This window comes from Hakea prostrata, chromosome 2, assembly GCF_041222555.1.
Source record: "Hakea prostrata isolate BN-2017 chromosome 2, UWA_Hpros_2, whole genome shotgun sequence".
NCBI lineage: Eukaryota > Viridiplantae > Streptophyta > Magnoliopsida > Proteales > Proteaceae > Hakea > Hakea prostrata.
In genome coordinates, this window is record NC_142601.1 from 73,146,601 (window position 1) to 73,170,979 (window position 24,379).

The 24,379-nt window shown below is 41.6% G+C and overlaps 4 protein-coding genes and 1 pseudogene across 4 annotated transcripts; 3 read left to right on the forward strand and 2 right to left on the reverse strand.

Moving 5' to 3' along the window:
* The first annotated feature begins 4,603 nt into the window (after positions 1-4,603).
* LOC149026352 (anthocyanidin 3-O-glucosyltransferase 2 pseudogene) lies at positions 4,604-6,586 on the forward strand (annotated as a pseudogene).
* A 1,729-nt stretch (positions 6,587-8,315) lies between these two features.
* LOC149026353 (UDP-glycosyltransferase 71A16-like) lies at positions 8,316-10,226 on the forward strand. Its single transcript, XM_089143298.1, has one exon. The coding sequence runs from the start codon at positions 8,515-8,517 to the stop codon at positions 9,988-9,990; it is 1,476 nt and encodes a 491-aa protein (XP_088999424.1). The 5' UTR covers positions 8,316-8,514; the 3' UTR covers positions 9,991-10,226.
* A 1,167-nt stretch (positions 10,227-11,393) lies between these two features.
* On the reverse strand, positions 11,394-14,117 carry LOC149026354 (transcription factor MYB113-like). The gene is given in 5 exon segments (XM_089146640.1): positions 11,394-11,868; positions 11,870-11,917; positions 11,919-12,102; positions 13,344-13,473; positions 13,677-14,117. Coding segments are annotated over 5 exon segments (699 nt in total). The 5' UTR covers positions 13,795-14,117; the 3' UTR covers positions 11,394-11,649.
* Positions 14,118-17,079: 2,962 nt separating this feature from the next.
* Positions 17,080-19,370, forward strand: LOC149026355 (Carbohydrate-binding X8 domain superfamily protein). The gene is made up of 3 exons (XM_089146641.1): positions 17,080-17,369; positions 17,536-18,648; positions 19,048-19,370. Exons 1-3 carry the CDS (start codon positions 17,291-17,293, stop codon positions 19,077-19,079), a joined length of 1,224 nt encoding a protein of 407 aa, XP_089002767.1. The 5' UTR covers positions 17,080-17,290; the 3' UTR covers positions 19,080-19,370.
* Positions 19,371-19,435: 65 nt separating this feature from the next.
* LOC149026356 (coatomer subunit epsilon-1-like) lies at positions 19,436-23,875 on the reverse strand. The gene is made up of 7 exons (XM_089146643.1): positions 23,649-23,875; positions 23,443-23,532; positions 23,024-23,175; positions 21,074-21,209; positions 20,838-20,993; positions 20,617-20,696; positions 19,436-20,231 (listed from the first exon to the last, which is right to left on the reverse strand). Exons 1-7 carry the CDS (start codon positions 23,808-23,810, stop codon positions 20,138-20,140), a joined length of 870 nt encoding a protein of 289 aa, XP_089002769.1. The 5' UTR covers positions 23,811-23,875; the 3' UTR covers positions 19,436-20,137.
* Between the last annotated feature and the right edge of the window lie 504 nt (positions 23,876-24,379).

A 24,379-nucleotide genomic window follows, 5' to 3' on the forward strand; every position in this document is an offset into this window, starting at 1 on the left:
AGAATCACTTCTCACTTAGTACAGAGCTCCCACTCACCCCTATGCCCTCATACCGCCTCATTGTTTGAGGCAATTTGAATCTTATTGCGTAGCTGATGGTGTTCTCTGACTACAGAGTCAATCCCGTCCCGATCCCAATATTACTCGAACCATCAACATGTAGAATCCACAACTGATTTTCCTTGTGCATTTGGTCTTTCTCCGGGTATAGTGCTTTGACTATAAAGTCAACACTTTTTATAGCCGCTCGCTAACTCAACTGACTCCTGTTCTCACCACCCACCATCCTCCCCGCTACATCCCCTTGAAGTATTTTCTTTAACGGAAGTTAGTCGACTATGATCGGTGCCGTGGGTCTTAGTTTTCGTGATCACAGTGAACGTGCTTATCAATGTCCGACCGCTTTCAGCATCTATAAGCACATGGCTCACATAGTAGATTGGGTTCAACGGTATCACCCAACCAAAACCACCACCGCTTCAGATTGCCGATAAACGTAAGAGCTTCCCAGCGGTGGAAGTGTTGTCCGGTATGTTACAAGATGATCGAGGCCCGTGACACCCTGTCCAAGAATTGTTCCCCGTCTTCAAGGCTTTGAAGATGTTTACACTTTTTTATTGAAGTTTAAGCGCCACCCTGTACATTTTCTTTATTATTTTTGTTGACAGTTGAATCTTTTCTGTTAGCCTCTATCCCTTTTGGGAAACATGAACAGAATTTCAGAAACCCCGAAGGCGCATTTTCAGTGGTTCAAGCATTCGGTATGTCCTAAGAACATCGAATGTCTCCTCCAAGTCAGCCAAATGTCCCGCCCGAACCAAACTTTTTACAAGCATGTCGTCCACGTATACCTCCATGTTCCGCCCGATCTGTTTTTGAAAGATCCTATTGACAGCTCTCCGATAAGTTGCCCCCGCATTTTTAACCCAAATGGCATTACTCGGTAGTAATAACTCTCCCGGTCACTCATGAAGGAAGTGTGTTTCTCGCCTTCCCGACTCATTAAGATCCGGTTATATCCCGAGTATGCGTCCATGAAGCTAAGGACCTCATGACCCGCAGTAGCATCGATCGAAGATCAATCCTTGGGAGAGGATAGCAATCCTTGGGGCAGGCCTTGTTCAAGTCGGATAATCGGTACACATTCTCCATTTCCCATTTGCTTTTTTCACCATAACTACATTGGCAAGCCAAGTTGGGCATTCGATTGGTTCTATGAAACCCGACCTCTCCAATTTTTCTACTTCTACCCTGATTGCCTCATGCTTTTCAATTGCAAAATTTCTTCGTCTTTGGATGACCGGGGTAGCATCTTTCTGTATCCGCAGTTTGTGCTCGCTACTCGTCTGTCTATCCCGGCATATCATTTGCCGACCATGCGAAGATATCTCGCATTATCACACAAGAACCGGTAAGTCCCTTCTTGAAATCGTCTGGCTGCTCTGAACCAATGAACGTTCCTCGATCGGGAAAGGATTGACTAAGTTGGATCCTTTCCAGCTTTTCGACGGGTTCCGCCCGCTGCATGCTTTCTTCATCGCGGTCATCCCGAACCTCGACGCTCATGGCCGTTCCCGAACTTTCGCTTACGCTTTTCCTTCGAGATAGTTTGTATAACATTGTCGGGAAGCCGATTGATCTCGAGCAACATTCCCCGACTCCGGATTCAGTCGGGAACTTTAACTTCATATGCCTGGGAGACACTATCGCTTCAAGTGCGTTCAACGTTGGTCGTCCCGCATGACGTTATATGCCGACGCTCCCGGACCACCATGAAGTTTACCCGAACCAAAGTATCTCGGGGTGACACTCCCACTTTAAGATCCGGATGGATAGTTCCTTCGCCACCGTGGATGATCCCGCGAAACCATATAGTGGTGTTGATGATGGTGTTAACAAATCATCACCAACTTTAATCTCCCGAAGGCATCATACGAGATGAGGTCGACAGAGGATCCCGTGTCCACCGAACTCCGTGAACCTCCCGGTTGGCTATCTTGACTTTGATGATGATTGCGTCATCATGCGGTGACATGACACCGTCAAGGTCAGCGTCCGTAGAGGTTATAGGCTCGGGGCATACCGGATTTTGCCTTTTCTTAGGCAAATGTACAGCCCCACGAACCGAGCCTTTTGTTTCGCCTTTCCGATCGACTCCACAGTTGGTCCCCCCATTATGACGTACACGGGTGTTTCCTCCCGATCTTCCTTCTCTTTCCCCTTGCCGCTTTTTGTCAAGCTCTTTTGGGCTTGGGGATCGACCTCTCTTCTTTGGCGCCGGTGAATATGCTTGACTCTTCCCCGACGCCTCACGATTGACCCAACTTTCCTTGTTGAATCAATTTCTCTATTTCGAACTTCGGATTCCGACAAGCATCCGTATGGTGCCCGTAATCTTGATGGAATCGGCAATATTTGGTCATATCCCGATCCTCCGGAGGTGCACGTATCTTCCCGCCATTTCAACTCCTTTTATCCCGGATATTCACGAATCTCCGATGGCTTCGAGTTTAAAGGAGTATAGTTTACCGCTCACGCTTCCAGCTACTTTTGGCCTTTGATGCTTGTCACTTGGGGATGGTTTTCCTCACGATCCGATCTTTTGTCCCGATCCGATCTCCCGTCCCGATCCGCTTTAACCCGGCATCTATCACCTCATAGACACCGGCTTGCTTTTGGCACTGCGAACAAAGATGCCGACGTTTTGGCTTGCCGTAAGCAAGACCTCCGAAGCCTTTGGTGAGTAATGCCACTCCAAAGCGCGCCGTATGCCACTTGGTCATCTAGCTCCTCGATCTCGATGGCAACTTCATCAAATCTTTTCGGATAATCCCAATGGACTCATTTCGGCCTTGTCGATGCCAAAGAGCGTCGGACGTCTTTTTACTCCCCGATTGCGCTTCAACCGAGCTATGAATTTTTGGGCCAGCTCCCGGAAATTATTTATTGATGCCGACGTAGACTACTAAACCATTTTATAGCCGGCCCTTAAGTGATGCGAAAGGTTCTCGCAGAGCAATTCATCCTCCCGACCTAGCACCGTCATCACCGATTTAAAGTAGCTGATGTGCCTTTGATTTGTTTTCCCCTCAAAAGGGGTGAAGGTTGGCATGATAAAATTCCTTGGTAGAGGCATGTTCATGATTTCGCCAGAATGGCTCCCGATCTACTACATCAAGATCCTCGCAGATCCCGATCTCAGTTCGCCGACCTCGCCACTCGCCTCCGCAGCCGTTCCGCCTTGTACCTTCCTCATCGGATTCGACTCGTCCTTTTTGGCAAGGTTTGTAGTTTCCTTCCTTTGGGATGGTGCCCGAGAGGTCAAATTCTCGATCTTGAAGGTTGGGGCTGGCTTCTCCTTCCTCCTCCTTCTCCACGACCACAACATGCCCCGACTATACCGGGGGCAAGGACCCGCTTAGGCGGCAACGAAATACGTCTAAAGCACCGACCTGTCCCATTAGGCGTGGTTTGGCGCTGCTCGATCGGTTGTATCTCCCTCCGCTCCCGAGTTATTTTGTTCCGGATGCGCCTTGATGTCGGCTCCTCTCACCGCCCGGGCTCTCATTAGCCTTCCCGACCGAGGTTCGCCTGGTCCTGCGACCCCAATTTGATGTACCAAACCACGTAATACCCCTGCATTTCGAGCAGCCTTTACGCAGTTCACCATATCCGCCATATGGCCCGGTCCCGGGTCCCGGATGCCCTTCTTCAATTGGACGCCGAACCATATTGTCCGGAGCATCTCTTGTTCTTCGGAACCGCGATTAATCGTTTCTTCAGAATTACTCGATCACCCCGACTTCTTGTCGGGAACGCCATTTGTCGCTTACCATGACTTGAAGATTTTGTCGTTCCCACGCGGCGCCAACCGATGCGGATCAATTATGCTTCGGATCCGACCGAGCCTCCTCCGTATCCGGGCGATGAGTCCCCAAGAGGTTAGATGCGGCCGGCGGTGCCGCACCGCCTCCTGGCAAAGTCGATGATGAACCGAATGAGGTTCGTGCAAAGCTACACAAGATTATGCTCAAAGTGTCTTGGTTCCTACCGAGGGGTAGATCAGCATTTATAGTGGGGTGTTACCTTTTAGTATTTGGTAAGTTGGCCGACAAGGCCGATGTTCTCCTCGATCATGCCCCTTGTCGTTAGCCCCATTCAATCACCGCGAGTTGACCTCATAACAAGGATGATTGCATATTTGTGGCGACGTCGCCTCGGTTATAGAAGATCCACCTTCCGACTAACAGCAATGTGGAGCCCCATTCAGCTGGGACCCGATTACGTGGGGGGGCCAGCATGATTAATTTGGTTATTTAATAAGATTATGATTGCAGAAGAAACAAAGGAAATAATTTTTTTTATGAAACTGTCTTGTTACCATCCATGATATGGATCACTAGTTCACTACAGAACAGAACAAAAGAAGAGATAAAAGTCTGCAATTTCTACATGGAGCCATTCAATTGCTTGTATCCCATTTAAAAACTGTGGATTTCATGTTTTGTTTTTAACCCACCACAGAAAAGACTAGTCACGAAATGTTACATTCACTGTAACATTTCAGTGAATATATTCTCTTTACAATATGACATCCAATCATGTAGCTGTCTCTCTCTCGATTCTCAAGAACTTCATTTTATTTCTTTTTCCCGTACAAGACTTTGAATAGTGATGAGTGAAGATTAGTTGAATGAGAATGAAGTAACGACAAAGGAAGCTAAAGATATGATAGCCACTAAATCGAGGAGAATCACACAGCTAAGACTTCACCCACTCTCCACTGTGGTTGCTTCTAAGCCGACCGCCCATACCATAAACCACCTTACTTTAAGAAAGACAGTTAATCAATCTTCCCAAGAAATTAAACCAGTTTTTCCTAATTAATTACAACCATGATTATTAATTGAAGATTTACGATGTATAAAACAGTGCCTATCATACGTTCTCAGCTATCCAAAGATGAAGAAACTAGAGCTGGTTTTCCTTCCATTCTGTGAAATCGGTCACCTTGTATCGATGGTGGAGCTTGCAAAACGCCTGATCGATCAAGATCATCGCTTCTCCGTCACCTTCATAAACACAGCTGGACCTTTTGGTGGCACCATCATTGATGACATGGAAGCACTGGGCAACTCGCTTTCCGACACTGAGATACACTTCATCAACCTTCCTGCTCATCAACTCACCCTTGATCAGGACCCAACTGCAGAGGTCTCCCTAACTCAGTTCATTGAAAACCAAAAGCCCCAGCTTCTCCATGCCATCACCCAACACTTAAGTTCAAGCTCATCATCTCTGCTTGCCGGGTTTATTGTGGATTTCTTCTGGGTAAGCATTATTGATGTTGCTAACCAGCTAGGTGTTCCAACCTACATGTACTTCGCCTCTGGTGCAGCTACACTCGGTGTCCTGTTCCAGTTTCCAACCCTCCATAACGAGTTCACAAATGGATTGAAGAACGAACCCGAGTTATTGATACCGAGTTTCATCAACCCGCTTCCCCCATCTGTGCTGCCCACCGTGTTTTGGAACAACACCACGGAAGTGTATGCTTCCTTCCTTCGTTACAGTCAAAGGTTGAAAGAAACAGCAGGTATTATCGTAAATACCTTCGCTGACCTCGAATCCCATGCCATGAACTCATTCCGTGATGGACCAAACCCTCCGGTCTATACGGTCGGACCGCTGCTCAATCCAAAGGGTCGTCCTTGGTCTAACGGGGGCAACCAGGTAAAGATAATGATGACATGGCTCGATAAGCAGCCCGCATCATCAGTTGTCTTCCTGTGCTTCGGAAGCAGGGGATCATTTAGCGAAGCCCAAGCGAAAGAGATCGCAGTTGGGCTGGACCAGAGCGGGCACCGGTTCTTGTGGTCACTGCGTTTGCAAGGTTGTGGTTCGACCGGTGAGCGCGCAAATCTTGAAGATGTCCTGCCTGCAGGGTTCCTAGATCGGACGGAGGGGAGGGGTCTGATAAGAGGATGGGTCCCACAGACAGCGATACTGGCCCACCGATCGGTAGGAGGGTTTATATCTCATTGTGGGTGGAATTCTGTGTTGGAGAGCTTGTGGTACGGTGTACCAGTTGTGGTCTGGCCACTTTACGGAGAACAGAAACTCAATGCCTTTGAGTTGATTAAGGAGTTCGGGTTAGCCTTCGACATCGGGTTGACCATGAGGACTGGTCCGACCGGAGACGAAGGTGGGTTGGTGACGGCGAAAGAAGTGGAGAGAGGGGTGAGGAGGTTATTAATGGACGGTCGTGATGGTGAGGAGGTAAGGAGAGTGAAGGAGATGAGAGAGAAGAGCAAATTGGCTGTTTTGAACGGTGGATCTTCCTTCAATTCGTTGAGGCAGTTGATCAAGGACATCACGGATAGGACCTGATAAATAGGTAGGGTATTATTATTTATTACTATTGAAGATAGATCATAGGTAGATATGTTCATTCATTAATAATGAGTTGCTGGTTTTCTAGCTTTCAGGAATATTATTAGTCGAGTACAACAGGAAGAACACTTACTATTGCAGAGAAGTGTTTGTTCTGTACTTTGTAGCATTTTATTGCATGAAGTTCTCAGTTCTCACATGGTTTCTGTTTGACAGCTAGTGGATTCTTGTATTAAATGACAGGATCAGGTAGATCAACAACCCCACTGGGCAGCAGGTACTAGCTAGCTAGTGAGTGCTTGCCTGCCCAATACCTTAATCCAATTCGCAGAGATAAAACATGTGAATTGACTCATTCATGACTCTTCATTATTGGAGAGAAAGCAGATTCCAATATTCTTATTCCTTAAACGCTGCGTTTGTTTCGTTGGAATAGAGATGGGGTAGGAAAATTCTTGAAAAAAATATAGATTTATTATTTTTCTTTAAAATCTTTAAATCTCAAAATGGTAGATTGATTGATTGCTTGGGATGGAAAAGTGGGAGACAAGTATTCTTAAATTAAGAAAACTTGTCTGGATATGATAGCCCATCTTTTCACCCCATGCCATTTTAAAACCCTACATATTTGGTGGGAACTTTGTGGAAAAGTTAAAAAAAGTAAAAAGTGAGATCCACCCCTATCATTTTTACACAAAACTCTTTTTCTTCCTTTTCCTTCTTTTCCTTCTTTTCCTTCTACCTCACTCCATTATATATGGGACCCACATGTTTTTTTTTCCACCCATTTTTTCCCACCCCACATTTGCAAACAAACGCAGCCTAAATTTTAAAATCTGTGCCCCCATTTAGCTACAAAGCACACAAGTGTTGTCAAATCCTGTACTGTGTACACAAAGACAACTTGATGTGAAAAACAAATTCATCCTTCTCACGATATATTATGTGCTAATACAAATTCATCACATCAGGGACTCTAGTCATGGCTAATGCATAAATATCTACAAAAATGTAGTCCAAATTCGTCTCCTTGTCCTTGGAGAGAAATCCAAATGCTAGACTAGAGACAGTTTCTGATTTGACCGAGTCCTTTAATTCCCTCTATTCAGCTCATCTGATCTCTCTCTCAATAATATAACTTATCTTCACTATCTCAATAATATAAATTATCTTCCTTTTAGAGTAAAGCATCCATAGAGTTGTTAGGGATCAAAGTCTAGGATTCCTGTTCTTTTTTTAGAACCCCATTTTTATATGTATAATGGGTCTATTCCGGTGTATGGAGAAAACGCTTCAGTCTTGCGCTGTCAAGTCGAATCTGGGATCATTGGATCCAAAATTTTGGTATCAACTGTTGAATATCAACGGTCGAGATCGAAATCTTGAATTTTTTTTGCGGCAGAAATTTGTTTTACTTGATAGTCTTGTGCATTAACACAAAATTGAAGCAAAGTCTGTGCAAGGACGTTTCATTCTTCTATCCCTTAATTTCCTCCCCTTTCTAAGTCAATTATGCCTTTGGGTGCGACACTGGATCATTAATTTAATTGTATTAGTCCCCCTTTCCTCTTCAAAAACTTGGAATCTCCTATTTTCTCTCATTTTATTTGTTATTATTATCTCAATTCTACCTACTTTTCTTGACTATTCAGACCAAGCAAGGGGCAAAATTTCTCTTCTCTTGCTTCCTTGTTTCAAACTTTAAAATTACTTTACTGCTGCACAATTATCATATCGCTTACGGTTCAGATTGAAGCTTCTGAACAAGACAAAATCTCAACCACTCGTTTCATCTTGTTTTGCATACGCGTTTTTTTAATAAAATTTAGCTGCAAAGTGAGTAGTTAAAATTTCTTGTCCAGATCATAGATCATAAACTACACGGTGATGCCTGGCACCCAAGTAAAGCTGGTCAAAGCAAAGAGCTTACACTCCATAATTATGTTTTTTGTAAGCCGACCAGGCACCATAAATCTTGTAATTTGTAGATATTCCCTTAGAAATTTCGTCTCCCAAACGACACGCAATTCTTTATGAATACCATATAAATCAAAACGGACCATGCATGCATCCTAAGCAATGAATTCAAGCACTCTTTAAATTAATCAGAGACATCCACAGATGAAGAAAGCAGAGCTGGTTTTCCTTCCATTGCCAGAAATTGGTCACCTTGTATCAATGGTGGAGCTCGCAAGGCGCCTGATTAACCAAGATGATCGCCTCTCTATCACCTTCATTAACACGGCTGCACCATTTGGTAGCACAACCACTGGAGAAATCGAATCACTGGGCAACTCCCTCGCTAACTCTGACTCCAGGATACGATTCATCAACCTTCCTCATCAAGTCATCATTCATGACCAACCTGCTCCATCACAAAACTTGTCTGCAGAATCCTCCCTAGCTCTCTTTATAGAAAACCAAAAACCCCACCTCATACAAGCCATCACCCGACACTCAGCTAACAAGCAGTCCAATTTCAACTCTCCTCAACTTGCAGGTTTTGTTGTTGACCTCTTCTGGGTAAGCATGATTGATGTTGCAGACCAACTAGACATCCCAACCTATGTGTACTTCACTTCGGGTGCAGCTACACTGGGTGTTTTCCTCCACCTTCCGACCCTTCACGATGAAGCTGCAAGAACAGGATTGAAGAACCACAAGGGTGAGTTATCGATCCCGAGTTTCTTCAACCCGGTCCCCCCATCTGTGCTGCCCACGGTGTTCTTGGACAACACTACTGAAGCCTATGCCTGCTTCCTTAATTGCTCTATCAGACTCAAAGAAACGGCAGGTATTATCGTAAATACTTTCGCTGACCTTGAATCCCATGCCATGGACTCGTTCCACGATGGCCAAACTCCTCCGGTCTATCCGGTTGGACCGTTGCTCAATCTCAAGGGTCGTCTTGGTTCTGCTCATGAGGCAGACAAAGATGAAAAGATTATGAAATGGCTCGATCACCAGCCTCCATCTTCAGTTATCTTCCTATGCTTTGGAAGCAGGGGATCATTCAGTGAAGTCCAGGTGAAAGAGATGGCAGTTGGGCTTGAGAAGAGTGGGCATCGTTTCTTGTGGTCACTGCGTCGGCCAACAAGTAGTGCGGCCGGTTCGACCAGTGATATAACAAATCTTGAGCAAGTCCTGCCCGATGGGTTCTTGGGTCGGATAGAGGGAAGAGGGTTGATCTGTGGATGGGTCCCACAGACAGCAATACTGGCCCACAAATCAGTTGGAGGGTTTATATCTCACTGTGGGTGGAACTCCATATTAGAGAGCTTGTGGTATGGTGTACCAATTGTCCCCTGGCCACTCTATGCAGAACAGAAACTCAATGCATTTGAGCTGGTTTGGGAGTTTGGATTAGGGTTCGACATGGGGCTGAAATTGAGAATGAGAACAGATGATGAAGGTGGTGTGGTGACAGCAAAGGAGGTAGAGAGAGGGGTGAGGTTAATAATGGATGCTGATCATGAAGGCAAGGAGGTCATGAGAATGAAGGAGATGAGAGACAAGAGCAGGATGACTCTTTTGGACAGTGGAGCTTCCATCAATTTTTTGAAGAAGTTGATCAAGGACATCACGGATAGGATCTGATGATGGTTGATCAACCAGGGCAGTGCTTAGATCTTAGCATGTGTAGTTCTCTTCCTTCCAATTAATAAACATTGATCAGTACTTTATGGTTTTTCAATAAAGATACCATGAAATATAATGATAACGATTGATACCAAAAAAGAGATAGAGGTAGCTCAGAGAGTACTGCTTTAATTATATATAGGGTTTGGAAAAGTCTCTGATGTGGTCTTGACTATAGCTATATATATAGAGAGAGAGAGAGAGTGGAAAAGATTGAAGTGCCCAGTACTTTGAAAGTGAGAGCTGGCAATGGTACTGGACGATAAGTCTCTATCAATTGTGGGAAGTAGAGTATGACTGGTAGCTAATACTTAACGAAATGGCATGGCTAAGTCGACACAGGGTGGATAGATATTCATAGATACATACATAGAGAGAAAGACAAGTATGATCACTTGCATTATTAGTGGCTGCAGGGATACCAGCTATACACACTTGTCCAACCAGCATCTGTATTGTTAGTTCACAACCCACTTGTTTATTTGTTCAAGTCCCTTTCTATCCTAATCAAGCCATGACTTTCATGATCTCCTAAGGTCATTGGTTGTAGATATAATATGGGAACTCACCCAAATAAATGGAGACACTTAATCTTAATTGGTTCCATTTAAAGGGTTTTCTTTTTCTTTGTGAATTAATACTATAGATCTTGTACTCATACGGTGTAAATGAATGGATAACTGAAATCTACATCTGTTTAGGGGTACTTGAATTCCTCTATTACTAATAAGATATGGATATGACTTATTATACAGTGGTTTTATTCACAAGACATTGGTCCCTTTATAGTTTTGTTTGTTTTTGGGTAAAGTACTGCACTTTTATTGGAGCAAAGGAAAAAGACAACACAAAGGGTCTTGTCTACAAAGCTCCAAGAACTGGAAGATGGTCATTCTTTTTGGCTTAGCATTGATTGGGCCTTTTCAGCTAGGGCATTTTGCCGGAATGATGTCCTAAAGATTTTTCTAAAAACCAAATCATTGTAAAAGTTTAAGCATGGCCCTTCAAAAAACCCTCTGAAACAGCCACAAGTAAACCAAAACGAATGGCTACCGCGCGCCTCTCCCATAATCACGCCTAAGAGAACCATTGGTCCCGCCACCGCCACTAGAGGCTTTTCTCCTGCTCGATCATCCCTAAATATGAAGTTGATATCCCATTATTTCCCAGAATCCACCATGAAAGATATATGGATCCCATATAGTTAGCTCCTCCTAATGCCTCTTGTATACAACAGATGCTGTGTCAAATATCATATATATAGAAATGAGACCACGAATTTCTCCTTCTGCCACTATATATATATATATATATATATATACTCACGAGGAGGATTGTTCACTGGTGGTTTACCCGTATAATTAAATTAACCAGGGACGACCCTCATCTTATTTCCTTTCTTATCTTCGATTGAGTGCAGTGGACTGTGGACCCTCATCTTAAGTCCCTTGCTTGAAATTGGAAAGAGTAGAAATGATGCATGCATAATTGCATATAAAGAAAACAGAAAATGAACAGGTAGCTTAGCTCTCTTGTCTCTTCAGATTAAATTCCATCTCAGAACTAAACCAGGCTACGTACAACAATGAGTAATGGCATGCATAGAATGGTGTTAAATTACTGGGGAAACTGCAGACCACCAAAAGCATCCCATAATTCCATGTCCATGTCCATGCCTTGAAGCAACTCATCAATTCCCATAAACGACAAGTCATCATCCTCTCTCACTACCTTGTCTTTATTTTCATCTGTCAAGTTTGCAGAGTTTATCTCCGTCTCTTCTCCCTCCGTTAAAAGACTCTTCCAAAAGGCTGAGGTTGCTTCTTTCTCCTCCTCCTCCTCCTCTCTCTTCTTCTTCTTCTTCTTCCTCTTCTTCTTCTTCTCCCTTGTGGTTGTTGTTCACTTGAAGAAGTCTCCAAGTTCCTGACTGGATCGTGGAGACTATGTGTAGAACATGGCGTGAGGTTGTACTCATTGGATGCAAGCAGCTTCTTGCTCAAGTGAGAGTTCCAGAAGTTCTTCACATCGTTAGCAGTTCGTCCGGGAATTCTTCCTGCGATCAGCGTCCACCTGATCCCACATTCAAAAACAATATCATTGTGATGGTTAATTGCATTCATTCATATTCCAAACAATCTGCTTCATATGTGGTGCATATAGCTGGGCCTGTCTTTCCATTTTCTAGCTAGCTAGCCGAGGCTGTCATGATATGATCTCAACTAGTTTGGGGTTTATAAGGTAACCAGAACAATTAATAATGGAAAATGTGTTAACAATTGCAAGTTGAGAGTGTACAGTGCCACCGACTTCTTGACATTTTAATGTTTTTTAATAATGAATCTGGACCCCATAGTTAATTAGTTATATATATAATATATATGTCCTTATTACTTAAAACAATCCCATCCACCACAACTTTATTATTTCATAACTTGAACCTACCTCAAAGGACCACATCATCCCTTTTTCTTTTTTTTCTTTTTTTTGTTTTTTGGGTAGAACCCATCATCCCTTACAATACATACATAGTGGGTAAGAATAATTCCTTATATTCTCTTTGTGGTGCCATCATCATCATCATGGATAAACTACTCATCAGAGTGCAGATGGATGAGAAAAAAAAAGGAAAAGTTTAAATCCCTAAATCCCAAAGTAAGGCTGCTAATAGGTCCACTTGCTGAAAAGTCTTTTCAATTTGATTGTTAAGTTGTGTATCTTTTCCCATTTCAAAGCCACCTTCTTTGAACACTTTATCAGTAGCAGAAAGTCACTAGAGAGAGAGAGAGAGAAAGAGAGAGAGGAGAGAAGACTAAGTTCATGGGCACCTTTCATGTCGCGTTCTACAATCGTGAAGAAGAAATTCGCAAAATACAAAGACATATTCAAACCCAACAAGAGTAAGTCTCTAAGAGATTACTTGTTCAACCTTATAATTAGAAAATTAGTAAACTATAAACAATAGATTTTAAGAGCGAATCGAGGGCAGCCATGGTCAGCTTAAGAACCCGTGAAGCAGTGACAGAGACGAAATGGGTTGAGCTGCTTTGACCGTTGTTTAAGGGATTTGATGTTTTTTGGGTCCATTTAAGGCATTGTAAGTGCATGATCGCTCTTTCCAAGGAAAGATTCTAAATCTCTATAGTTGTCGGACACGTGTCAGACTGTAAACATTCTTTAAATGTATTTTGCTCAAAATATCTGGCGATCAGAATCTGGTAGAGATCATTCACGCAGATCAAACGAGAGAGAGAGAGAGAGAGAGAGAGAGAGAGAGAGAGACGATGGAAGTGATGAAAGAAGTCAAGTCATACCGGTTGCCCAAGAGCCTGTGAAGTCTGATGATGAGATCAACTTCATCAACTGCAAAATCACCTCGTTTGATGTTTGGGTGTAGATAATTCAACCATCTCAACCTGCAACTCTTGCGACAGCGATTCAGGCCTGCAAAATAAAAAGTAAAAACCCACAACATGATCATCAATATCCTCTTTTCTTTTCTTTTCTTTTCTGTGGCACCATAAAGAATCTTCCATGGCTTGATGATCAGGTCAGGGAAATAAAAATCAAACAACATCAAAACTATAAAGCTACCCAAATGCAATTAATGAAGTTAAAAAGTGATCGATCTTGAGTTAGATTGTTGCCTGCCCTAGCAGGGATGTGACGCCACTTCCCTTCTCCATACATCTCAACGCATCTTCTGAGCAGCCTATCTTCATCTTCAGTCCAAGAACCCTTCCTGAATCTACTCACACCACCCATATATCCTCCTGGACTACTTGGAGTAGTTACTGTGTATGATCTCCAGGCTCCAGGCTCTCCTCCCACAAAGCCTTTCTAATTATTCATTCCTCCTTCTCCTTCTCCTCTCTTTTATATAACATATCTGACATGACATAACATCACTCACTCAACTCTTTAGTCCGCCCACGTGCCTATCTAAATCAACAGATGACACAGAACATGAATTTCCATGATATCTCTTTCTCTTGCTTGCAGTTTCATATGTGTGTAGCTCTCTCAGAGTTTCAATTCATTTCAAGATTCCACCAGCTACCAGTCCAACACGTTTTGCCCTCTCAAGTCTCAAACACAGTAACTTTTTTAACCCTCTATCTTTTTGCCTTCTGGGGTAGAGGAACATACCTAGATCCTTTTTTATTTTAATTTTACAAAACCCTCTCTCTCATTTCCCCACACTTCATGGATCTTGTTGTTCATTGGGTTTTATGGTTTAACTGACACCAGCTCATTATTTAAGCATGAGGTATATATGAAATGTCAGTCTTCGATCCATTCAATTAGTTATCCTTTGCAAGTTAATTTTTTTACATCCAGGTTTTCTCAACACTAGATCTCCACATTATTATTCTTTTCCTTTTTTTAGGTAAATCTAAATTCTATTAAATCATCTCTAAATGTGATAATATAATATTTACGAGTTCTAGACAGTTTAGAAGTCATAAATTCCTTATTTCTTAATGCAATTTAATATTTTTTATTCTACAAGTCCTTCTAGAGTGGAATCATCATAGAACGATCTCATCATTCATTAAAGCCATTCAGATAAAAGCTCTCGTAAATTATTTTTCTAGGGCACAGGAAAAATTATGTCAAGCTCCTGAAACACTTCGAAGGGAGGCAAGAAAAGCTGAATTTATAATGAAAGAGAGACACTATATATATATATATATATATATATATATATATACACTTTAGACAAACCAAAACAACCTACATCTCAATTAATTTGCCACATATAGTGGTCCCTAAAATAATAAAATATAAAAAATGGAAAGAGTACTTCCCTTTCATTTGGGTAACTGTCGTATTTGAATAGGATTCAATGAACTTAGATTTGAGGATCTCTAAGTAAATTGACTGGGAGACCTGCACGGTGCACCTCTTCCTTTGAATTTTGGAGTAAATCACCAGAGAAAAATATTAGTTTACCACATGCCCCCCCCCATAAAGGTTACTTTTTTATCACTATGTTTACACCTACATGATTGAAGGAACATGAGTTGTGACTCTGAAATTCCACTTCTTCCTTTAAACAAACACGCATGCTGTAATTGCACCAGGAGTATTCAAAGAAAATAAATAAAAATGATCCATCAGAATGGGACCCTAGCTAGGGATAGAAATTAACTCAGAAAGCTTGTTCTTTCCAGAATATGTCAAAAACCAACTGGAATTATTCAGAAAAGCTAGACAATAAAGATAAGCTCATGGACCCCTTTAAGTACTACAAGTCGAAAAAGAATTGTTGACTCTAGTAACAAGTCTCCTTGTTATCTTGTCATCAGCAATGTATTGTGATCAGCTATGAAAAGATTGGAAGATTTCCATGATTTGATCTTAGTTTTGTCGTCGAATGAGATGCAAATTTCTAGTGAATAATTAGGTAAACCAGATGCACAAGTAACGATTCTATTGGCCTAAGGCTGCTTAATTGTCTGAGAGAAAGGTCGGCAGCCATGGATCAACTAACCCCAGAAGAGGGTACGTACACATGTAAAGCACAAGATTTATATACCACTACTGAAAATTAGAATGGAAGAAGAAAAAGAAAAGTTGGTCACTTAAGTTCATGCAGCTATTGACATGGATAAAAAATGAATCTCAAAACATTCAATCTCGTTGCACTTCACCTATATCTACAAAACTGGAGCAGAAATCAAGTATATTGACCATTAACCTGGGCTCTAGAGATCATTTTGGGTCTTGCATGGGTCTCTAGACTTCTTGGATCACGGTTCTTGCTCCACTACTGTGTTTTATTACTGATTACACATATGAAGGGAGAGAGAGGATAGAAGTATCATATCAACAATTGTTAGTCAATTTTCCAATAATTAAGGGTATGTTAGTCTCAGAGCGTTAGGTAGGTATATTTGGATTTATTCACCCAAATCAAATCCAATAAACACGAAAAGACTGGCAACCAAACATTTAATAATAAAAGAACCATTTTTTATTTATTTATTATTATTTTTTTTGGGGGGTAGAAATAAGAACCAATTATGTTACAAAGAACAACTGATGCCCCCTCCTGCATGTAAGGAGGCCTCAATTGCTAATAAGTCTACACCGCTACACGCCACTTTACACTTAATAGACAATTAATTCACGAAAGCACATTAGCCATTAACTCGATCGATCACTTGTTGTATTGACCATCATTTGAGCACCCTTCAACAAATCTAAGCCCACACATAACTGTGCTACCTGGCCCAACACATGAAGTAGGGCTCAGTTTGGGATCTGTAGTGGACCTCAAACATACATGGGTATGCTCTGGTGGGTCCACATCAAATCATAATAAGCAATCCCATATGATATAGAGCCCATTAGGAATTTATTGTTCCCTGGTGGGTTCTGGATCAATAGTCCACTAGGGGTTGAAAAGATGGAGGGAGAGTCCTGTCTTTTTAACATCAGAACATAACCTTTTATTTTAAAATACCATACATGAATTCAGCACCCAAAAATAGTGAAAATGCATAGAAATAGATAGGACAAAACTGTTTCTTACTTAAAAACAAGCAAAACCACTTGCATAATATTCTGATCTATTCTCAGATTGAACCAATTCAAATAGAGGATCTTACTAGTACAATTTTTTGTCTTAGATATACTTATAATACAGACTCTTCATACTAAAAGTATCCAAGGAAAACCTTAAAAGAAGAAAAAGAAAAAAAGGTAATGGAGGTTTGCTCCAGATTGAGGCATAGAACTACAGGAAATGGACCATACAGCGAGTAGGACAACCCTTGGCTAGAAGATCTAACAGGACCAACCATGCCCTCCAAACTGAAGCAAAGTGAGTGGCACCCAAGGAGAGTCCTCTTTGAGTAGAAAGCAAGCAAAACAAAAGGATAAAATATAACACTTTATAGTTTTTCTCTCATTCGAAGCAAGCATATATCCCTAAAAATTTTAAAAACTAAAAATACAGAAACCCCTCACTGTCCACAAACACACTTCCTTAACATCTATCCCCATTCACGCTTCTTCCTTAACACTTCTGTTGCTTCATGACAGTAAAAGGCAGAGTGTTCACTAAATTTGAGTTTCCCTCTTTATTCCCCTCCTCTTTCCAGACATTCCTGGACTATCTAAGCTTTCCCTATATATGTAACCTTCTCACAACTCAAAAGTGTTAGTTTGCGATGTTACAAGGTCTGCATAGACACAGAAGAGGAGCCGAAATAGAAGCAGTTGATCATCAATCGAGTTGGGCATTACAGCTATGGATGGTACAAGAAATTGCAGGAGATTGTGCATTCTGCTTCTTTATATCTCTATTGCTAGTCTCTTCAATCACTGTGGTAAGTCACATGCAGCTGTTTCCTTCTTAATTTACTGGTTCAATGATAGGTGGGTTGGGTTCTCTTATAGACAAGAGAAGGATCTGATATTAATTTGTTCGATCATGACCATTACTGAATTGAGCAATTTTTTTTTCTTCTTCTTCTATGTCCTCCGGTGGGGCAGATGCTAGGAGATCAAGGCAACTGTACAGGTTTAAAGGTCCCACTACAGGTCTAAGAAGTTCAAGCAACAAAGGCATTAAGAAGCTCAGATTATCAAACCACTTGGATGTAAATCCATCATTAGATACCACTAATTCCCAACCCTATGGTGTAAGTTCACCATTCACTCTGCCACCTTTTGATTCCTTAGGCCCAATCCCATTGCCCGATAATACCCCTCCGTTTTGTGTATTTCCACCTTCTACCCCACTACCCCCTTCCACCACTCCTACCCCTGTGGTGTATTATGCACAACCACCCCCTCCACCCTCTTCAGAATTCCCACCCATATTCCCCACCCCAAGCCCACCCGAATATGCCCCATATCCACCAGACTATGGGCTTACTCCACCGGAAGTTGGGCCAAATCCTCCAGAGATAGTACCGAGCCCACCTGGGACTGTACCAAGCCCACCTGAGTATGAACCCAGTCCCCCAGGTTTGGGTCCAAACCCACCTGGGTATGAGCCCATCCCCCCAGGTTATTCTCCAAGCCCGCCTGAGTATGAGCCCAGTCCTCCAGGTCTGGGTCCAAGCCCACCTGGGTCTGAGCCCATCCCCCCAGGTTATTCTCCAAGCCCACCTGAGTATGAGCCCAGTCCTCCAGGTTTGGTTCCAAACCCACCTGGACCTGGGTATGAGCCCATCATTCCCCCAGGCTTTGTACCGAGCCCACCTGAAAATGAGCCCAGTCCTCCAGGTCTTGTTCCCAGTCCACCTGAGTACGTCCCCAGTCCTGGTGGATACGTTCCACCTCCACCTCCACCTGCGAATCTACCACCAGTTGTGTACCCTTTCCCAAAAACGCCACCACCTCCAAATAGGGCTCCCGGAAGAAGCCTGTGGTGTGTTGCTAAGCCTACAGTTCCTGATCCGATCATTCAAGAAGCCATGAATTATGCTTGTGACTCTGGAGCGGATTGTGATTCAATTCAGCCTGATGGAGACTGTTTCCAACCTGACACCTTGTTCGCTCATGCTTCTTATGCTTTCAATAGTTACTTTCAGAAAACCAAATCAGCCGGAGGTACTTGCGATTTTGGAGGAGTAGCCGTTCTGGTCACCGTAGATCCAAGTAAGTTCATGGCTCTCTCTCTCTCTCAAATGGGTACATATCAGATTGTACCAAAATGTATTTGTCAGCATGATACTCGGTATGAGACGATATGTCTCTAAAAATCACCTGACTGACTGATATGATACTCAGACATTACCTACAATTGGCAAATCCCAAAGAATTCAGGCGGGATAGCTTCAATTTGTGAGCCGGGAATTACCCGATCTCTTGACTAATTATTTAGATCATGTTTGCCCGACTAGTATATGTTGATTTTTAGGGAAGACACATCCACAGATTATGCCTCCAGCAGGCAGAAAGGCAGTAGTCGTGTCCTTAATAACATTTGCATTTCTCTGCATCATTAATCTGTCATCTTTTCTGATCGCTATGTTTCTCTTTTATCTGCTCAAACAGGTTATGATGGGTGCCATTTCGTCAACTTATGATTACTGAAAAGACGGAAGACATTATAAGGTGACACTACATCCTGGAGATTAAATAAAGCTTTTGTAAAGGAATTACCAACCTCCCTCCCTTTGAGATCTTCTACAGAGTCTCAAACATGAATTTTGCAAGTGAAGATGTGATCATAAACTATTTTTTAGAGAGGAATGAGTCTCCTAGGCTTTTTGTCTTAGGATTGGAACATAATTTTTTTTTCCTTTGTATGTAGAGTTACTTCAGCCTCTCTTCTGTCAGATGTAGAAATTGCATTGCAGTAATCCGATTATAATACATACACGAGTTTATTTTTCATTTTTTGTGTGTTATAACGGAGGAACCTCTGCCCACGAGTATAAGGGGGGAGGACCGCAAATTCAGAGTCATCTCAACTGGTAAAAGTTCGGGAAAATCAGAAGAGCAAGTTGAATGGAAAGAAGAAATCCAGAGAAAGAAACTGGGTAATATGTCCTGAGTTATTGCCCGTCATTCCCAAAATCCCACAGAGTACACCCAACCTAGGCCGGGCTGATAGGTATATAATCGTGCTTCAGTGCTGTGCAATTAATGCGCAACACTGAACTGCGAACGGTGAGGATGAAGAAATCTTCAATCTCGACCATCCGTTTTGCCTATCAACTGACAATGCATTTCCACTTCACCGTTGCTAAAATGACAATGCTGTCAAAGATAGCAATGGTGATGGACATGCATGAGATGCCTATCAGAATTAGGTCTTCACAAGAATGAGATTTTCCTGATAATTTTCAGGATCATGCATTTCCACTTCAACAAATACAAATTAACATCCCTGAAATCAGTCTATGTTCTATCCATATACTGCCCCCATGGGATGTCAACAATTACCTACACTTTAATTGAAAATAAGAGAGACGGGGAGAGGGCACTACTACTACTACTACTATTACCACTACTTCAACAGCATGAACATCAGTAGGTGAAGAAACAGTAATGCAAAATGGGAAAACCGAACTCTAAAATTACTGAAGAAAGACTTGGATTATGCAACTATCGGCAGATTATCAACTGACACCCTAGACCTTCAAGCAATTGTTTGTACAGCTCTGTCAAAGCTATCTTCAGCGGACACCATGCACTTGACAAGCATGTGGCCAGGATGTGAGAGTTTCAATTGGCTGCAGAAATACATCATCGTAATCAGTTTCATGTACTTCCAACATTCAAGACCAATTAGCACCAGAATTAAGGATGTAAATTGAGAAAACTAGGATCAGATACACCTCTATCCTGATTAACTGTAGATTTGAAGTGTAATTAAAGAGGATGGTAGCATAGAAGACACATTGGTATCAGAATCATATCCAACTTCCTCTTATCCAAATAAACAGATAAAAATCTAGATTTTCAGGTGTACATTATCATCAGATGTCTTGTACTTTCCATCTTCAAATATCTTGTTAAGTTCCCTCAGTGAAAGATCCTTTTGAGACTTGCCATGCACAATGCTAATAATTTGAAAGGAAGAAAAAGTGGAAAATATGGAATATTTTGATTGCTTACCTGAGAAAACGAGATGATTGTTTGCCAAGGTGAAGACAGCATACATAAAGGTTGGCCAGAGTTTCAGCATCCTTTGCATCCTGTACAGACATTAAAGGATTAATTTTTCATGTATAAAAAGGTAAATTCATCATCCACATAAACGCTCCAAGAAATCAACACTGGATAAAACTTATTCCCCACCCTGCAACCCCACCCCCCATACCCAAAAAAAATCCAACCTTGTTTAGAGCTTCTAGCAACAGGGTTTCAGCTTCATCAAAGTGTCCCATATGCATGCAACAGACAGCCTTGCCATTGAGGACCAATGTGGTCATTGGAAACTTCTCAGAGAAATCTTGAAAGATCAGGTATGCTTCTTGTATCTTTGAACCACCCTGATATCACAAAACAACTAGCAAAGATCACAAACAGTTATCTCATTTCTAATATACTATTACTTAAAACTTTCATTTACCACAGCCAAATTTAGCCATGCATTTGCAAGTTGCGTTAATGTGTGGTCCTCATCAATTTGCTGCATCATCTTTAGATGTTTCTCTGCATAATCTGATCTATGCATCTTAAGAAATATTTGAACATTCAGTGCATGCCTACAAAAGATGAAGCTCATCAGGATTACAGAATGCTGCAGTTATTTCACAGTAAGGAAAAGAATGCAACTGAAATCAAGAAAAAGGTCAAGGCCCCTCAACATGACTAGCAAGAAATTTATGCTCAACTAAGCTTCCAACCAACTACATGTGGTCAACATGAATCTTGCCTGCTCCATTACTCCACTTTAGTTAGGGCCATGAAAAAGCTTATGTAAAACACCACCAGAATATTTCCACTGTAGCAAAGTAGAAGTGGGACATTTCAGTTGTACAAACTTAAAACAGGTAAAAAGTTGATACTGTTGGGATGTCCAAGCATAAGGCAAAATAGAGTCATGCATTAGATATGAAAAGGTAATATGAGGGGTTTATAAGGACTTTGCACTGCCTTCTTTATGGCTAGCATAAGGAAGAGATCTACCTTGTAATTTCCTTAAGAAGTGTATCAATGCTTGTGAGGATTTTTGGGCTTCAAGTGGAAGGCATAAGTAATACCCACGGTGGAGACTAATAGGTACTTGGGCATTGTATCCTCAGATGCTAGCTTTATAGTTTAATGCTTGAGATGGACACACTTAACCATACTTGAAAAGGTATTTGGAAGAGCAAGACAGAAAGAGTTTTTCACCCACAAATAGAATGTAATCACCAAAATAGAAGACCTTAAAAACAATAGATTGTACCTATGGCTCTCAATGCATTTTGTGGTAACAAAACATGGGAAATAATTAAAAATGCAGCACAATTTGATCAATAGGGCACAAACATTTTTTCTAATTGTTGAGGGGTAGAGAGAAGAAGTCAGTATAAAGTGGGATGCCTATGGGGCTCAGCATGACCAAAAATAACCAATCCCAAAAAGAAAAGCAAATACAAAAAATAAATGACTTATGATCCTTACAGATCCCTTTGAAACAGAACTACAATGTTCATGTAGTTGCATTCTCTGAGTCACCATTATATCTTTCAACAATAACCTTCTGCCTGATTAGACAAGTAATCAATAACAGCCAACATCCATTGTGATGAACATGAAGCCCTACAGAGAACATGAAGCCCCCACCCATGCAATACACAATGAATAACTCAGCAAGAGTATACTGCAGCCTGAAATAGTGAATTTATCCCTCCTGCTTTCTCCCCTGCTCAGACCCCAGATGGACACCCTTAAATACTTGTAGCTAGAGTGCTAGACAGAAATTGGCCTCATAACCATTAATACAGTAAGGAATTAGCTATGTTTTGCATTAAGTCATGCTATCCTTTCCTTTCCGAATGCCTATTCAACCTGATGATTTAAACTCTGCTGATAATCAACCGATGTTCTCCCAACAATAAAGGTAAAAGTAATTATTCACCGTAGCTAAATCATCTAAGCAAAAAAGTAAGGTATCACTAAACAGGATATCTCACCTTTATAAGTTTATTTATTTATACCATTTCTTGCTAACATGTATCTCCGCTAACCTTTTATTTCCTCGGAGATTTATTTATCAAATAAATAGATATTCAATCCCATGGGTTTTCGACCAAAAAAAAAAAAATTACCATGAGTCGAAGTAATTTAAAGGAGATGTGGAATAACAATTTAATCTGCCAAACCCAAAGCAAGTTCAAATATTGTTCATGAGAGCTCGTCTCCTTCTTCTAAACTACAATTCCAGCAACGCAGCAAGAAATAATAATTCTAATAGACGTATATGAATAAAATGTTATGGTGTCAGATATTCCAAGATCAAAAGGGCCAAAGAAAGGGGATAAAAAAAAGGGAAGAAGAAGAAGAAGAAGAAGAAAGAGAGAGAGATACTTACAGATCCATAGTCCCCCCAGCATGAGTGTGCTTCAGAGCCTCATTGTAATCCTGCTCATGCGTGTATACAATCCCAACAATCAACCTTAGAACAGGGTTGCTTCCAATGGCTTGGTCTGCTAACCACTCTTGAAGACTCGAAATTGCAGATTCCTGTAGAATTGCAAAAACAACGCCATTAATAAAACCCGATTCTAGTGCCCAAGCCCGAAAGCCACAGAATAGGAACAGCTGACTTCAATCAAGATTACGAGCAGAAGATCTATATTAAAAAACTACAGTATTTTAGATAAGAAGGGAAGAAACTTGATAGATGAATAAGTAATTACATTGTTGAAATTCAGGCGCATTAAGACCTTGATATACGTAAACCAACAGATCTTAAACACTAGAAGGCACGGCAAAAGCAAAAGACCAAACCTTATTTTCTGGACCAGAGAGATAGAGCGCAAGCAATTTTACAGCCTGGAGAGGCGTGGGAGCCGTAGAATCGATCTCGTTGATCACAAGCTGCCAACGTGAATACAGGAGATGAAATGAATACGAAGCAGAAGAAAAAAGGAAAAATCGGATTCTAGTATCCTTGTTCCTGAAATGAAATCTTAGGGTTTCCAGAGAGGGAGAACCTGATAGCTCCCTAGGGCAATGTAAGATCTATAAACAAGGCAATCTCTCTCGACTGCATCTTCTAGGGAAAGATTGGGAACATCACTGTTATTAATGGCAGCCTGATAAGCACCCAAATAGAAGTTGTTGCGAAGGCTGAAGAGAAGATCCGGAGATGCCATGGCTGCACTGCTAAGCTCCTTGTGTTGGATCTGCCCCCTTTCTTTTTTCTCTACGAGAAACAAATCCAGCTACCGACCGGAGGGGCTGAGAGAAGGAGAGTCACGCGAAAATATTAATTTTTGGGAAAATAACAAGTAGGTCCATGGCGCCTTCCTTCCCAAGAGTTAGACCACTCTTAACTAAAAACATTACATAAAACCCCCTCTTTTCAAATATTTAGAGGTGGAGTATTTTAGAAACTGGTATGGAGCCATCAATTATAAGAAATGGTATTGGTGCAATACCATTGATAAAATGCAAGAACATATTGAAGAATAAGCTAAGGCAACAATTGTGTTTCAATTCAATGTGATGCATCCAAAATTCTTGGGAATTTTGAAGGGGGTGGTGGGGTATGTCATCTTCAATGAAAATGGAGATGTAATAAATGCAATTTTGGAACCTATGGTGTTCAAATAGATCTTTGTTGGAGAGGCTCTAGCTATAAAAGCGGCTATGATGTTTGTTCTTCATTGCCGTGTGTCTCAGGTACATCTCCAATCAGATTGTGAGAAACTCATTTGGCTTC

What these genes read in the sequence shown, in the direction of transcription:
- LOC149026353 (XM_089143298.1), top strand. Translation starts at nt 8,515, where the DNA reads ATGAAGAAAGCAGAGCTGGTTTTCCTTCCATTGCCAGAAATTGGTCAC.
- LOC149026355 (XM_089146641.1), top strand. Translation starts at nt 17,291, where the DNA reads ATGGATGGTACAAGAAATTGCAGGAGATTGTGCATTCTGCTTCTTTAT. An exon ending in TAGTCTCTTCAATCACTGTG is followed by an intron (nt 17,370 to 17,535) that starts GTAAGTCACATG and finishes CCGGTGGGGCAG; the next exon opens with ATGCTAGGAGATCAAGGCAA. An exon ending in TCTGGTCACCGTAGATCCAA is followed by an intron (nt 18,649 to 19,047) that starts GTAAGTTCATGG and finishes CTGCTCAAACAG; the next exon opens with GTTATGATGGGTGCCATTTC.
- LOC149026356 (XM_089146643.1), bottom strand. Translation starts at nt 23,810, where the DNA reads ATGGCATCTCCGGATCTTCTCTTCAGCCTTCGCAACAACTTCTATTTG. An exon ending in TTGCCCTAGGGAGCTATCAG is followed by an intron (nt 23,533 to 23,648) that starts GTTCTCCCTCTC and finishes TCACGTTGGCAG; the next exon opens with CTTGTGATCAACGAGATCGA. An exon ending in TGCTAGAAGCTCTAAACAAG is followed by an intron (nt 20,697 to 20,837) that starts GTTGGATTTTTT and finishes ATGTCTGTACAG; the next exon opens with GATGCAAAGGATGCTGAAAC.